At 44.7% G+C, this 17,466-nt stretch overlaps 1 protein-coding gene across 1 annotated transcript in view; it reads right to left on the reverse strand.

Annotated features, from left to right (window-relative positions):
• Positions 1-17,466, reverse strand: part of LOC306821220 (neural-cadherin) — a 243,339-nt gene that overhangs the window by 44,625 nt on the left and 181,248 nt on the right. The window contains exons 28-32 of the mRNA XM_079339503.1: positions 11,027-11,154; positions 8,306-8,433; positions 7,603-7,726; positions 3,672-3,852; positions 415-581 (exon numbers count right to left, since the gene is read on the reverse strand). Coding sequence (XP_079195629.1) covers positions 415-581; positions 3,672-3,852; positions 7,603-7,726; positions 8,306-8,433; positions 11,027-11,154 — 728 coding nt within the window. The remainder of the gene's footprint in view (positions 1-414; positions 582-3,671; positions 3,853-7,602; positions 7,727-8,305; positions 8,434-11,026; positions 11,155-17,466) is intronic.

Raw genomic sequence — 17,466 nt, forward strand, 5'->3', positions numbered from 1 at the left:
TGGGGATTTATCAGGAAGTTATCCTCCGTTTTGTTATCCTGAGTTATTCATATTGTCCTTATTTATCTTCTCAATGATCAAAATAAATAACGTGTGATTGAAAACACCGTGGGAAGTGAGAGATCTGCATCTTTGTTCATGTCGTGTCGTGTCTTCCCCTCCATGGGGCGTAACATGAATTCACTACAGGATTGCACAATTCACGATATGTTAAAGGTTAATGTTTCCATTTACTCTTACAAGACGACTGCTGAGAGCAATAAAAAAAAGACTTTTGTTATTTAACAGAAGGAGGAACGTCCGATCACTTTAAGACGGTTCAGTTTGGACTGTATTTGTTTTTGAACAGAAACCAAAAGAAACACACACACACACACACACACACACACACACACACACACGTGTCAGTCCTACCTCCAGTCGAATGTACTCGCTCTGCTCCTTTGAGATCAAGCTCAGGATGGTGCTGCTGTGTTTGCGGGTTCGGAGCAGGACTTGAACCCACGTCCTCCGGGCCGACATCGGGGACGCCAGCTGGAAATGCACGTGGCTGTGGCCGTCAAAGGAATACTCTGGGACCTCTGACGATTAGAAACACACACACACACACACATTGTCAGATAGAGCTAAAAATAACAAATATTTTTTCTTATACAATTTAAAGGCGCTTCACTTTAGGGGAAAGTGACCTGAAGAAATTTGAAGTGAAACTCAGCCTCCCTCCTATATGCACAGAGCCGGGTAGCAGGACGAAATATTCAAAACATGCAAGATTGAATATGTATGTGTGGTTTGGTCCGGGTTGTGCTCCGTTCTTTCTTAGACCCATGTTCCCTGAAGTGGATTTTGTGCAGACCAAACAGAGCACACCTAAGATGTTTTCAAAGCCATTCTTCCATCTCGTCGCATACGCAAGTTACATTTCCTCCCATCTTCTCCGACAAAGGCTCTTTCCTCTTTTCCACGTCACTTTGATAACGTTGAGTGGTTCATAAGATCCTCTTCAAATCACACGATGTGCAGCTGATCAACCACGTCTCCTCCATACTCTGTTTTCCACTCTCTGTGTTTATCAAGGCCACACAGCTGTGTTTGAAATTAAATTAAATCAGTTTTTACATCAGTTTAACAATAATTTTACTTTCCTGTTATAAGGATGATTATCTATTACATAAATGAAAAATGTCTGAAAATTTCCCTCTCAGCAAGTTTTCCTCGTCATCCTTCCCAAAATGTGAGCTACACAAAAACATGTGTGTGAAGTGTGTTGTTGTAAATCCACTCTGATCCTGTATTTGATCATGTCTATAAACCCCTCTATTTCAGCCCTGCTCAGAACAGGCTGTTTCTGTGTCTGTAGCTTTAAATATGTAAATGAGCTGTGTCTGACCACGCCCCCTCTCTGGAAGGGCTCGGGTGTACTCGCTGCTTTCTGGCTCCATGTCCTATTGTTTACGGTGAGAAGGCAGACTCAGAGGGCAGAACAAACACCTAGCTGTGGGAGTGTCACCCACCTGGGGGAGGGGCTACTGCCCTTTGTGATGTCATGAAGGGAACATCTCCAAACGGCCTGTTTGAGCAGGCAGAAGACGGAGAGGATGGACTTTTCTCATCATTGGGGGGGTGTTTGTAGACTAGCTATGGACTCAGAAGACGATGTGATTTTAGGTAGCTGTGACTCTTCATTTCATTCAGTTCATTACGTTACCTCATGAGTGAATTGTGTCTCCTCCTTGCTGAGGTGAGAAGTACATATAAAACTGAACACACAGATATGTTATGTCCTTTCATTTAGGCTGCAACAGCAGATGGATAATTCCCCCCTCCTTTATAAATCTTTGTTATTACAGCTATAGTTACAGCTTTATTAAAACTATAACCAGAAGGGCTCGGGGCTTTCAGCAAACGAGGCATGCACTGTTTTTTTAAGATTCATTTTGTAGCTTTTGAAGACTTAACTGAGAGATTGAACAGTGCAGGTCAGAAATTTGGGAGAGTGGGGAATGACCTGCAGAGAAGGAGCCTCAGGTTGCTTGGAGGACTACAGTTTCCGTATATGGGGGGGGGGGGGGGGACACACGACGCACACACTAACCACAAGACCATCAGACCACGAGGCTACCACAAGGCATGCATTGCTTTTTTTTTTGTCTTTTCTTCTCTCAGCTCAAGTTTGCTCTGGTCTGATACATTAGTGAACAGATTTTGTTCCCATCCCTGATCTGAACCCCAAAACTCAAGACCGTGCCGGGCTGTGTTCTTCGAGCACTTCCATATAAACCACATTAACACAGCTCAGCTCCTTTTATTTCAAACTCTGCCTCATTGGTATTCCTATTTAATCCCACGTGCCCCTCGTTGGTGATTAACTCCGAGCTTGTTGCTTATTCAAAACTATGAATCAGCTCATGAATATGGTGAGTGATTCACATATCTCTATTCATTAATTAGGTGACTTTGCAATTCTGTGAAAGATGGTCTGCCTCCCCCATATTGGTTTAGCAGTGGATATTGTATTTCTAAGCTGAAACAAGGGGAAAACTTTCTTTTTCATTTTGTCAAAATAGTATTGACTTTCTGAACTCAAACTTTCATATTCTATCGCAGCACATTTTAGAGAGTCAGGTCAGGCAGGCTCGCTCTGCGGCGTACGAGACGAGAAGCAAACAGGGGTGCAGCCTGTCAGGGAACGCAGCGTCAGCACAAAGCATCTCTGAAGATGCTCTCCTCAGTCTGCAGGAAGTGTGCAACAGGTGGTCCGGGACCTGCGGGGGTGTGTGGGTCATTAAAACAAAACACATTGAGGATTTGCTTACTGCAGGATGTAAAGATCCTTATTATGCATGCTGCATGCTGCTCTCTGACTTTAACAAGAGTTACAATGCAGTCATGAGGAAACTTCTTAGGTAAGTTGATGTAAATGTATGTATGCATACATTTAAAAAGTACAGTAAACCAGCTGAGAGTAGCATTGTGTAGCGTTGTTGTAATTCAGCCTCTGACCATCAGGGGGCGATATCAGACGGAGGTGGATGCATTCAGGTGCTGAAACGTGATTAAAGTTCGGAGAGTCTGATTGTTGTAACAAGGTTGACGCTCTCTGACATATCAGAGCTAAATGTGATGGTCAACATCAAAAGGTCGGGCAGCTAATTCTTCCCCGACTTGAGCAGACGTTTACGTGCATTTTCCACCTGAACATCTTGGAAACGCTGCCTCTACCTTCACTGTTGATTTATGTTGTGACAGACAGAGAAGGTCGACTCTTAAGCCTCCTGGGAAAAACGTTAGTCACAACCTGAGTTATGAAACATTTTGATCACATGGATGTGATCAAAATGTTATAAATACAGATTAAATCATGTTTTGAACCAGGCTGGAGAAAAGTTGATTTGTGACGTTAAAATGTGCGTTCAAAGCGTTAATCCTGTTCCACATCACTGCAGCCTGTAACCTTATCACTAACCATAAAGCAGCCCTCCTGATTGGCTGTCCTTCAGGTTTAAAGACGTTTCAGTTGAGACACTTTTCATAGACTGAACTGTTGTGTCTAGTTGTGGTTAATGCGAAACCTTTCCAGCAAAGCCAAGCGCCAACTGATCCTCACGGGACACATTATAGATTTTTTTTTTTTTACTGTTGATGGTTCCCACTCAGAGAGTTTGGCTTACCCTCGTCACACTGGTGTCCCGTGTATCCCGGCACACACTGGCAGCTGAAGGAGCCCCACTCGCCGTGACAGCGACCTCGGTGGCCACAGGACGGGTAGCCCATGTTGACACAGCTGCTGTCAGTGGTCAGACAGCCCGGAGAGCTGGAGTGAGAGTCGGCCGGCGAGCCCAAATCATACAGCTGAATGGAAGAGATAGCAGACGACAAGGAGGGAGAGTGAATGTGGGTAAGGTGAGCGGTGACAGGCGGGAGGGATCGAAAGGAGAATACAAAGAAGAGGTTAAGATGAGAAAAGCTTTAAAAATCAAAAACTTTAAAGGACAAAAAAAGGAAACGAGTGAAGTTAAGACTGGAAGATGGGAAGTAAGAAGCCTTGCCAATAAGTAAGTAGCTTAAAAAACAGGAGAGAGAAAGGCAAAGTGACAGCAGAAAAAAAGGGATTGCATAACTGACAGGAAAGACAGGTAGGGGGCACGTAGTCAAGGAGAGGCTCCCGTAAAAACCAAAAAAAAAAAGTTAAACAGAGTGGAAACTGAAGAATGGAGAAGGGAAACTTTGAAGGACACACTCCGGCCTTCATCTCTCTCTTCCCCATGCTCTTCGTCTCCCACTGTGATCAATACCAAACAAAGAAGTGACTCTCTAACAGACCACAAACATGGCCCGCTGTGCAGGAACCTCACAGGACGGGGGAACCTTGAACATCTCAGTTTGTGTCCGTCACAAAAGGGGAAAAAAAAAAACACGCCATAAAAGACATTAATATGTTTAATCTCCTCCCTGCTTTACGAGTTGTGTTGGTGCCGCTGTAAGGACGAGCGGATGCAAACAGATTGTAAAAAGTGTCCGAGTCATGCCGCCGGGGAGCTGCTGATTGGCTGTGACCTCCAGCAAAGAGGCTCCTTATTGGTTGCTGACCTTTAGAGGCTGCAGCTGCTGTGTTTGCAGGGTTTGGACGGGTTGATTGCTGAGCAGTGTAACACAGACATGAGCAATCAATGACGAAAAGACACTTCGTGTGTCTGTCTTTGCCTGATACACGAGTAAAGCACAGAAATACATCTGGTTCTTAAATGACAGATTTGTGGCTCAAGCTGTGCAGACTGACACAGGAGCAGTGCAGGCTGTCCTGTTTGCAAAGATGAATTTCAGGTGTAAAATACATGGAGAGTGATATACGACCACAATGTAAAGATTAAAGCTGTGGAGTCAGAGGCAGCGACCCTGTCTCAAAAGATAAGATGAGATTAGAAAGGGGAACATTCAGAATTTTAAAAATGTCTGGAAATATTGAAGAAAGACAAATCAACAAGTTCAAGAAACAGGGATTTCTTCCCCCTAACACCCAGTCAGGACTTTTCAGCCTATCATGAGCTTTCATTAGCATTAGTGGAGGCGGAGTCCTGTGAGCGAGCGAGCGTGCCGATCCCACTTTCTTTCACTGCACCGAGCCTCATGCTACCTTTTACTTTTTGGATCCATCAGCCCCTCGTGAGTTTTATCCACATTGAAGTTAAACTTTGGGGCACTGGGTCGATCACGCTTCAAGTACGGACGGCCAGTGTCTTTCTTCCGAGCACGCTGGCCTTTTTTTGTGCGGCGGCTTCGAACACTTTGCGTTTAAAATCTTTGAACTTTTCAGAGAGGCGTTGCCATAGTCACCAGTGTTCACCTACAGATCCTTCCCTGGACCTAAATCCTCTTTGCTCCGTGTCTGACCGGGGTTTAAACCTCAAAAACACTTCACGCAACAAACATCTGTCCCGAAAACAAATCATTCATCACTCATTAATCTGAAATTCAACGTGTGCCTGTTGATTGATTTTAGAAACACCAGATACATTCAGGCAGCAGATTCTGTCTCTGAATATGTTCTGGCAGAATGACACGATGTACGTTTGCAACAGAATGCTGCACACTGTCTCCAACTAGTCAGACTTTTCTTTGCAGAGAAAAAGCTGCAAATCCAACTCCCACTCAGAGCTCCCAGCGTGCACGGAGCCATTACCGCTGAAACTGCAAACATCCGTACTTAAAAATGGAATGACAGTTTTGTCAAGAAAAATACTTGAAGCATGTTACAGTGGGAGCTGAAGGGAGAAAAACAAGCAGGATTATGACAGGACAAGGAATGAAGGTAAAACACAAATGATGGTGAATAAAACCAAAAAAAGGAAGAGACACAACTCCAGAATAGAAACACAATTATTCTAAATCAGAAACACATGTTCCAGGACTCAGCCTGCTGTCTGCTTCAGTCTACTCGTCTTCACACTTCATCAGGTTTTAATCAGGGTGACAGGACCCTGACCTGCTCTACCTTCAAAAACCACAAACACACTCACGTATTAAACGCAGTAAAAGATTGATCTGGACACACACACACACACACACACACACACACACACACACACACACACACACACACACACACACACACAAACAACAGACCCGCTGGCGAAATAATAAGACAACAAAAAGCCACGCGTCTATCAATGTCACACACCTTTAGCACGTAACATTCACTCAAACACTAAGAGGGAAAAAAAAACAGATGACGTTGCCATAGCAACGAATGTGACACATTAGCAAATTCTGTGATAATAAGAACAAAAAAAAACGTGATTGAAAAAAAATAAGTCACACAATGCCAGAACGTGTCCATCAACATTATTAATCACCAGTCCGCCTACTGCTGCTCGGTGGACATTTATTATCCTGGTGTCCACCCACACATCTCATGCAGATCTCTCTCATTAATACACAACGTTTGAGCAGCCTCCCGCCGCGTCTTTTCATCAGGTACCACACACGAGCGAAAAGCTTTTAGCGTTGCAGCTGGAAAGAAAAGAGATTCCTTTTATGTGGCCACTCTTGAGATTTAGCATCTTAATGAAGCTTTCGAGTCTTCTGAATAGATCCATGAAGCCGACGAGATGGAGGTTACAAGATGACTCTTCATGCTCCAAGCGGTGATCAGAAAAAAATACATTTAAAAAAAAAAGCTTTACTTCGAAATTAAAAAAAAAAAAAAAAAAAAAAAAAAGATCTTCATGAAGCAGCTGACATTCATGCTGAAAATCCTTGAAACTTTTTCTCATCGTGCTGTAGATGTTGTACAATCTGCTTTCAGTGTTGCTGTTTGAAGTTAGAGGCAAGATTCGCTCATTTTTTAAAAGCTAGTCGGATTTTATCAGTTTGACTTTTTATTTTTGACATGAAAGACATTTTATTTTGTTTAATGTGATTGGCTGAGGAGTTTTGCTTCCTCAGAATTGAATCAGATAAAGGAGCACGTTTGTGGAGTAATGCAGATCGACCTTCCTCGGTCCAGAAATTAACTTTTTTAATCAAAACATGTTTTCAACTTGTTTTACAGTTTGTGACTTCTGGTATTCCTAAAAACCTCGACGGACTGCAGGATTTTACATTTCCACATCGGCTTCATTTTTCAACATCGGAGGATGCAGCTCGGTCGAAACACAAACTGTACAGAAGTGACCGATTTTACATCGCCTGGGAACCCTAAAGGAACCTTGTTGCATCAGTCGTAACACAGTCTGCCAGAGGCCACATTTCTCACACACAACTATTTTGAAAGGAGGAGAGAAATAGCAGCAGAAAATCCCATTTTAATCAAAATGCCAGGCTTTAGAAGAAAGCGGAGGCCTGTGTTCATAGAGCGATGATTTGGGCCTTTGTTAGGAAAAGGTTCAACATTGTGACGGCCGAGCGCTAGGCTCCTTGACTTCCTCTCCAACAGAGCCGTGCAAGTTTACTTGAAAGACTGCGAGTGTGTTATATTTATAAGGGCTCCATGACGCAGGGGTCCTGTTTTTACTCCATTTATCAGCTTGAGTACAGGTGTGAGTTTCCCTCTCCTTCCACGCAGCATGGTCATGTACAGGTGTGCACGTGTGCTGGTGTTACCTTGCTGTCCACGATGAGGTTGCGGATGCAGCCGGTGAAGTGTTTGTGCTGGAGCTGAGGGTAGATGTAAGGGATGTCCTCGTTCACCCCGCCGAGCTGCAGCACGTGGCTCATGTTCAGGTGTCTAAAACACACAGAGACAGAAAGAGATGAAGATCGTCAGCTTCACTTCCAAACTCCAGAGCAGCAGGTCCAGCTCAACGCAGCTGAAGAAGTCTTTGGGTTTTACCTTTTCACTCAGCTCTCTTCAATCAACAGTCAACCCAGTAAAGCAAACATGTCGAAACATGTCTCAAACAAACAAAAGGTGTTTGTATGTCCTGCTGTCAATCTTAAAAATCAATGACCAAACATTCGTTGTGGAAGAAAACCCTGAAACCACAGCAGTGATAGAACCGCCTGATAAACGCTTAAAGGATATCATATAACGGAAGAATTTAGGTTGTCACTTAGGATTGCGTTTGGTTACAATATGAGCATTATCAACATTTCAAGAAGTCGTACCATCACGCCCCGACCAATCAGCTCGCTCAGGTTGCTGATGAAGGATGGAAACGTTTCCTGCGTTCCCCTGAGCCGTGTTCATTTATGAGTGCAGAATACATGATGTGTTATTTCCAAGCATGTTTTCCCTGGGAGCGCTCTGTGTGTGTGTGTGTGTGTGTGTGTGTGTGTGTGTGTGTGTGTGTGTGTGTGTGTGTACCTGTCAGTGTTGGGCGTGACACCCATCACCTCGCAGGAGGAGTGGTCTTCTGTGGTCAGCCAGCTGCCCAGTCCCTCCATCTCCATCACGGCTGCTCCTGAACAGCGGTCCAGAGTGAAGCGCACCTCCTGAAGAGGAAGCAAACACGAGCGCGTGTTGGACAGAAATGATCTCACCAGAGAAACCAAGTGCATTAATAAAATCCTGCAATATAACGAGAGTACCCCCCGCTGCAGTCAAGTGCTCCTTCCCCATTATTACTATAGCGGGAGATGCCGTCTGACTCACAATTCTGTGATTACTCTCCTGCTGCCTGCGAGCTTTCCTGTTATTGCACAAACAACACAAAAACAAAAAAACACCACTTCTCATCTCAAACCGCCGTTTTCCAAAAATGTAGATATCGGTGTATTTAAGGAAGCGAAAAGGTTGTGAAGGAGAAACCATGGCAACCTGTTCCCAAACAGCTTTCACCTCTCATCAAACATGTTACTGTGCTTGATCCCCAGCAGCGAAACACTGACCGTGACGATTCTAAAGCCTCTGAGTGAGGTCTGCACGATGCACGAGTGTGATGCAGGATGTGCAGTGGAGATCAAACAGTAAACATGCAATGTTGCTTATTTTGCAGCTGGATTCAGAAGTAGAAAAAAACTTCCAGCTTCTCTTTTTTTATAATGAAGAATCTGATGTCACGTGTGTGCAGCTGTGCACATTCACAGCTCAAAGTGCTGTGGATGTTTTTTGTGGCATCTGAGCGTGTGCGAGCCCACCTTCTTCCTCAGCTGGCTGTTTTTACTTTCTGCACCTTCTGCTTTACAAATGACTGAATCGACCAACTGAGACACAGCCGCCTCCATTTATCTAAACTATCTGAACCATCTAAGCTGCAAAGACACATGAAGTGGGAACGTTTTGGTCCCGATGCTTTGCCTGTTCGTTCACTGCAAATAAGAAATAAGACACCGATATGCTGAGACGAATACGAGCAGCCTTTCCCACAGAAAGAACAAAGAGTCATAACACGCGCTTTGAAGGCTGCTGACAGGGCAAACAGCCAATCACAGTTCAGGATTTTAGAGGTGACCAAACCATGCCCCCCCCCTGTGTGTTAACTAAACCTTCATCAATCTGTAAATGCAAGCCAGCCACTTGAAGCTGGAGGCAGGTGCAGCTGAATGCACAGGAGCATAAATGAGCTCCATCACATCAGCAGTGTTTGTTTGCAGAGTGAATCCTTAACACAATCTGCCAACAACAAACCACTTTACAGCTTTATAATGTTAACATCAGTGGCTGTATGAAGAATGCTGATTCATGCTGTCTATATGCTGTCCCATGGTTCGAGTCATGGCAGTGCAGCTTTTAATTACACAACCGTGAAAATGTTCCCGACCAGGTCACACGCCCAGGTTAGATAAGCTGCTGCGTTCAAGTCGGGACAAATAAACAGATTCACAAGTGATTAGAAATAATGGTGTTGTGATGCAACATAATCCTCTTTATAATCACAGAGAGCCAGGATCCTGTTTTTTATTCTGAATAAAACTTCAGCGTTCATTCTTGATGCTGCTGTCGATGTGAACCTTCAATGAAAAGGCTGGCATGTTTGGTAAGAGAGCATGCGTGTGTGTGTGTGTGTGTGTGTGGGCCTCAGTGTCACACGGGGACCAGCTCAGTGAAGAGAATGAAGCTCTTTCTGACGCTGCGATGAAAAGCCTTTTGGTTTTGGTTGAAACAAAAAGCTGGACTCTGTCACCCGCGCTCGCTGCCCGTCCAGCTGCTTCCAGGCGTCCTGAGCTCACTAACTGTGAGACTGTGAGGAGTCTGCAGGCTGCGTCTGGGCTTCTCTCAGACACTCTAAAAATAGGATCTCTTCTTCTCCTGACAGTCCTCCTCATAGTCAGGCTGTGGACACGTGGGAGTCCTTCGGGGCTGAAGAGCTCCAGGCAGTCCTCAGCCAAATGAAGATTATCTTAATATCGCTCTAATTCAATTAACTTGAAATGATCCTGGTGAGAAAACGTCACAGGAGTGCCGTTGCGGCCATTCGTCTCCCTCTGCACGGTTCAGCTCCACACCACTGAATCACCAAGCAACCAAGCAACCAACACGTTCCCCACATGTGAGCATATCAAACAGGCATGCATGAGAGCGAATGGGGGACATGTAGAGTCCATGACATCAGGTAAGGTTAAGTGTAATCTGTTCATTAAAGGGGGCCACCTTAATGATCAGCACTTTCCAAAAACCATTAAAGCGAGGTTGTGAAGCTCGGCAGGGAATTTCTCGATTTTAAACCCATCTGGGACGTGATCGATGTGCAGCATGTTCACTCTGCTTTTTGTAATTAGTCCTTAGTAGGACTGAGCACTTTTTAATGCATAGCTTGCTGCTATTCCCATATTGCAAACAGTTATTTCTTGGATGGCCAGAATTATAAGCACCATTACGATTTCAGATGGATTGTGCAGCACGAAGAAAAAAAAAGGCTCTTTTTCCAATCTGAGCATTAACATGATAAATCAGCTCGTTACACACATTTCTAAGTTTTGCATCCTTTTTTGTTTTAACGTAAAAAGATCAGAAAGCAGGAAAACCTTTTGAATGATTCAGAGATGAAACCAAAAACATGTTTGTTGTTGTCTCAGAGAGAAGACGCCGAGGAGCTGATGCTCTTAACAACTCGGGGCTGATGGTGAAAAAGGTGAAGCGTCCCACCTTGCTGTTGCTGCGGACATCCAGCCGGTGCCACCGCCTGTCTGCCACGTTCACGTTGCCTGGCAACTGTAGCACGACTGTGCCCGAGCCGTGGTTGATTTTCAAGGTGGGGGTCCCGTCAATGAGCTCTGGATGAAGACAGAGAGAGAGAGACAGAGCGAGAGAGAGAGAGAGAGAGAGGAGGTTCATCAGGAAATCATCTGCAACATGTCTGCTGTGAATCTGCTGATAATCAAATCCTGCTCATTTTTAAACTCTTTGAAGAATTCAGCAGTGTGCAAAGTGTGGCGTGTGACACGCTGCATCCCGCTCTCTAAAATGCTCCTTTCGTCTCTGTAAATTAACTTCAATGAGGATTATTGCACACAGTCTGTCGTGGTGTCAACAAACATCAGACAAAACTTATTACATTCTATTTTCTGACTTACTCAAATGGGAAATTAAAAGTTAATGAAGTGGGTAAGGCTGCTTGTGTGCTCGGCACCATATACAAGGAATTATCGGGACGCGTATCTTACAAGTAGAATAAGTAATCCATCATCATGCATGCTAAAATTAAAAAAAAAAAAATCAATGCGAGGTTTAACACTCAACATCTCTGCGCTTTACTGAGGAGACAGCAGGGACTTTACACTCAGCCAGCTTGCATTGTGTGTTTGTTTATGTGTTTTAAATGGTTTAATATGTTATGCATCTTATTATCTCAGGCTGTCGCGATACAATCTGTATAATTACCTCAGGGAATCCCTTTGTCTGGACACTGGTGATATTCTGCTTAATTAAGTCACCACAGTCAAAGAAGCTGCTTTGAATCATTCAATCCTATTGTAGTGTGAGCGAGCGAGAGAGAGAGAGAGAGAGAGAGAGAGAGAGAGAGAGAGAGAGTCTTCTGACTAACTGTGGTGGTGAAGGCCATCACTCGGAGCTTTTTTTCTTGTCACTTAAATTGCTCCTAACTTGACTCTGAGGCAGCTAATAATCACAATAAGGACTTCTTCACTTCGACGTCGGTCTCTTGTTGTCGTGGTAACAAAGAAAGGTTGAACTGATGGCACAGTCTGAGTCGACGGCTGTGAGGAGCGACTTCATTAAAAATGTTTTAGTGATGTGGTTTTTAAATGAACGCTCGTGTCAAGTCTCGGTGTGTCTCTGTTGGCTGTATTCATTTAAATTTTAATAACAGGCTGTCACAGTTCATGTCCACTAGCTCATTGTTCCTAAGTTTCCCTGCCGGGACTCACACACACACACACACACACACACACACACACACACACACACACACACGCACACACACACGCACGCACGCACACACACACACACACACACACACACACACACACACACACTTAAGGATTCAGTTTGAAGTCAAGCATTTGTTTGAACGCTTCATGTTGAGGACTCTGATTCGGCACTTTCCCGGCTAACTCTGAGAACAGAAAGAAGAAGAAAACTGAGGAGGTTACAGTATATGTTAGAATTATATTTAACGAAGAAAAAAAAACTACAGTAAGAACTTCACTCAGTGCCGCACAGTGACAACTGTCTTCGTGCTGGAGTCAGAAGAAGTTGGAAGTGAGGAGAGGCTGACAAGCATCAGATTCCCGTCTTACTGCTCTTCAATGGGCCTCATGTCTGAGTGCAGCGGAGCTTTCGTCACCCTGCCGTGTCAGTCTATCGTCTCTTTCATCTCTCCGTCTCTATTTTACCTCGTGCTCCGCTTCAATCTTTCATGAACTTTTTCACCGTGACTGTTCAATTGTGCTGCTTCCAAATAGTTCACAAACGCTTTCCGCCGACTTCTCCTTGTGTGATACTGAGGCCACAGTTTTTCGGGATGTGTCGAGTCCGAGACCACAGCGCAGACTGTTTGAATCAATCCTTAACAGAGAGAGTTTCTGTGTTTGCCATGTGGAGTCCTCCATCCTGCTCCTCAGCAGTTTTGGTCGTTGAGCTCTCCGCCTAAAATAACATTGATGGTTGTGACGTACACGCCCACACTGCCCACCTTCACTAATCACCTGTCAATCAAACGAGGCCTTCACAAGGTCGTTGGGCTCTTTTCTAAGACTTTATTGAAGGGACAGGACAGAAGAAAGAGCTGGAAATTGGGGCGAGCGAAGGAGAGAGAGAGAGAGTGGGGAATGACATGAGGTAAAGGAGCCGCAGGTCGGGTTTGAACACTCAACCTCCTGCCGTTTATTCACTTTTATGCAAAACGATGTTGTATGGAGCTGGAGTCTCATCAGCAGCAGCCTCCGTGCTGGAAATGCTGTCTCAGCCTCACTTTGAGTCAAGCTAACGACAGGCTGAGAGCTGGAGCTGAGGCGGGTTTTAAGCCTCTTCACGATCCGTTCAAACCACGCCCACCTGTCAATCATGTCAGCAACACGCCTAACTATAGATAACACGCATCGTTCATGTATCAAAACGGAGCCGTTATAAAAAAAAAGATGAACTGCACTTCTGCATTGGCTTCATTTTCCATCTGTGGAGGATACTGCCGGCCTGCCACACATGATGAAAGGAGGAAGGTTTTTTCGATTACGTCGGGTCGTGTGCAGTAATGACGCCACATTTCTCTGCATCTCATATATCGCTATATCCATGGCACCAGATTTTAGAAGGAAAAAGAACGATTACAGCTGCGTCTTGTACACCTGATGTTGCAGTAATTTGACTTGATAACAAAATGCATCCATAACGGTTTGATTGCATGGGATGTTTCTGCTCTTTGCACACCTTGCACAGTCTTAACGCAGCGTTCGTCAACATGTCTGGCACTGACTCGGAGTAACAGACTTGTTTACACGAGAACTCGCCGCCACCCTCTCCGATGATTTCATGTCATGAACTCTGCTGCATCTTCACCTTGAGTCGGATGAAATGAGGTGTTGTCGAGCACAGGGGACGCCGCTCTCCTCTAATTGCCTTGTCAAGGCGGAGACGTGCCTTTGTTACGAGTGTCCCATACTTCATTATGCTGCCTTTCATACCGCTGGAGGGAATCTAATCCCTGCGATGTCATCTTTCAAGCCAAAACGAGAGAAAGCCCGTTGTAGGCGTCTCCTCGTTTTACTCAACTCTCCTTTAACAACCTGCACGTTTGTGCTGCAGGTGGAAAACGAGTCACTTCAGAAGACGTCCAATTTATTTTAATAAAGACACACTGGCCAGAGCATTGACCTAAAAGAGAAAATAAAGAGTCCATCCATCAGCTGGATCCATCGCCTTCTCTCTGTGTTTAGCTGATTCAGTGTCGTCTTTAGGCTCCACATCTCCTCACAGCATTCATTCCCTTTTCACATTTACTCTCTCGCCCGTCTGGGACCTTTCACCGTTTTGTCTTTTTCATCTCACACAACTAACTCTTTCAATTTTCACCCTTCAGGAAGCCTGCTCTCCACCCTCGGGGGGATTCTCTTCTGCCTTGAACCTAAATGTGTGTGCTATTACCTTCAACCTTCCTTTACACCCACGCTCAAGCAAGAGAGAAAAAACCCCCCAACTGTTTCAGCTTTTGCACACTGATACATATTTGTAAATCAATAAGGTCACGTGTGTGCTAAACGTAGGGAAGAGCACGTCTCCTCTCGCACACTAAAAAATACACTTTGAGGTGAATTGACCATCTCGATCTCCATCAAGATTGGCGTGACATTCTGTGGAGAGATTTAATCAGAGTTCAGGGTCTCGGGGGAGAACTGAAACAACGAGAACAGAAGGAGAACGAAGCGGCAGTGAGCTGCAGAAGCTGAAGAAAGGCAGCGTGACAGAGAGGAGGAATAAGTGTGAGATTCAGCGGAGAGATTGGGAGCGAGTGTGACTGAGGACAGAGGTTGGAAGCAGACCGAAGACATGAGACTGTATGTGACAGCTGTGATGATGGACGAGAGAGAGAGAGAGAGAGAGAGAGAGAGAACAATCTAGACTAAACAAAAGCCATGAACAGAAGGTGATGAGTAGAGAGGATGGTGATGGATCACAAAGATGACAAATGGAAAGCAGATGGAGAGGCGTGAAGCGAAAAACAAAAAGGCTTGATCGGGCGTCGAGGAAACGCTGATCTCCTCCAACTTGATGAATGTCGTTCTTTATGAAATGATTTGTCTTCTTCCGTTTATTTGGTTTGCAGCTTCTAAATGTGTGAGATGTTTCTGTTTTTTTATATTGTTATGAACTTGAATTATTTATCATAGCTGAAACCTGCGTGAAGCAGGAACAGATCTGTCTTTATGAAGTCCAGAAAACTGTCAAAACGGGACAGATTCCATTTCTGTCAACAATACTCGAATCTCACTAACCGAATTTAAGTCGAATAAACTCCATGGGCAACATGTCACTGATCTGTAAAGAGAGCCAAAGCTTTTATCAGTCCAAAAATATCCAAACATCTTAACCAAGCAGTAACCTCCAGTGTTGGAGGATGAAGCTAATGAGGAAGAGTAAAATCCTGCAGCTCGTCAAGCAGGCGACGCTTTACTCATGACTGTGAGCTGTACATGAGATCTGATTGGCCGTCCTCGAAGGTGTGCAGGTACGCACACACTGGCTGAGTCTTCTTAATGAAGCTCTTCTCGGTTTGGTTCCTTCTTGTTTATGTCCGTACCTTCAAAGAACCAGAAGCAGCTCTGCCTTTTGTTCCTCGTGTCCACACTGAGCTCGGGAAAACTTTCGCGAGACGATTGTGCCTAACTGTAATCTGTCATCACGACTCTGCACATTAACTAATTGTCTGTCATCAGGTACTTTTCATCATGACGTGTGCAGCTGCCCTCTTGGTCACCTTGGTGAAAGAGGTCTGGATCTCACTGGGTGAATTCCCTGGTTAAATAATAACGTGTCCACTTGAGGCTGGCTGCAGGAACACAGGAAGTCACAAACACATAAAAGCTGCTTTTACAGCATTAATTGTTTTTTTTGCAAGATTTGGAGGCTTACCGAGGAAGGTGCAGATCTCGTTTATACATGTTCAGGTATCAACCGGACGGGACCGAGAACTATAAATAACACGATGTTTACCGTCCCTGTGGCGAGTTGTCCTTTGCCTCTGGTAAACTTTAATGGAACCACTTAAAGGGGTTATGTGGAGAAAAACAGAAGTGGATAAAGAAAAGGCGTTCGGGGAGTTCAGCAGGCTGGCAGGCCTGGGGGGGGGCGGGGGGGTCTTCATAGGGGTGTGGACACCTTTAATTGCTCTGGGTCGACCAGGGCTGGGACAAGACTTTGCTCTTTAAAGGGCTCACTCACACGACCGGGCTTCTTGACTTGCTGCTCATACCTAATTCATTACCTCATAGAAAGAGGACGAGAGAGAGAGAGAGAGAGAGAGAGAGAGAGAGAGAGAGAGAGAGAGAGAGAGAGAGAGAGAGAGAGAGAGAGAGAGTGTCACAGTGTGTGCTTTGTGTGTGAGGAGAGATGAACTGTGTTTGGGGCTCTTTAAATATGAAGACATTTTCTCCTCTTCTGACGACAAACCCAGAGCATATTTACTGCACAAACAGTGTTATGAACCACACACACACACACACACACACACACACACACACATGCAGGACATATATAATAATGCCCAGATAATTCGGCCTGTGTACGAATCAGCAGGCGAAGCAGCAAGTGCAGAGCAGAGAGCTTCTTGTATAAACGATCTGTCAGCTAGCTAGCCCGCCTCGCAGCCGACGCATATTGGATCTCAGCATCCAGCTGCAGTTCCTATTTAAAAGCTTGGGGGGGGGGTTGGGGGGGGGGGGTCTGTGTGTTTGTGTGTGCCCTCACTTGCTAGAAAAACCTTTTATCCACCTCCCTGTAAGGTGAGAAAAACCATTCAGCGATACGAACAGGGTTGGCAAATGTCTCCCATAGCTCATCAGTAGAGTTAAAAATATCACGAGAAAGCCGGCTTTATCCACTCTGCAAGGCAGGTGGGACTCCACTAACTGAATTTGTTTTGTTAATTTGTCTGTTAAAGGCCTCCGGCTGTGTGTGTGTGTGTGTGTGTGTGAGACTGCTGACACACCTCAGATCACATGTATGGCTTTAAGCCATGTTTGTCATCTACTGCTGATCTTCACAGGAAACAAATCATTACAGCAACAATTCATGGAACAAACACAGAGGTTGGTGTCGGATGTCACCTCCAATAGCCTCCTCTTCTATACGAAGCTTTTTATCCCAAAAAGTCCCTTTAAATCGGTTGAATTGCCTTTTATATGTTGTAGGTGATGGAAGAGACTGGAGGGAGGTCTTTTACTTCTGAATGCACGACGAAGCGTTACATATCAAAGAAAGGACGATGAAGGGTCGGCTTTAAGTGCAGTAATTCATTGTGAACAAGTTCCTGAAAAAGTGTCGTATAAGTTTGTTTGTCAAATCATGATCGCTTACTCTAAATACTCCCACTACTTTACACTAAAATGAATAAAAATCAATAATGTTCCTTT

Source organism: Symphodus melops (assembly GCF_947650265.1).
Source record: "Symphodus melops genome assembly, chromosome: 3".
NCBI lineage: Eukaryota > Metazoa > Chordata > Actinopteri > Labriformes > Labridae > Symphodus > Symphodus melops.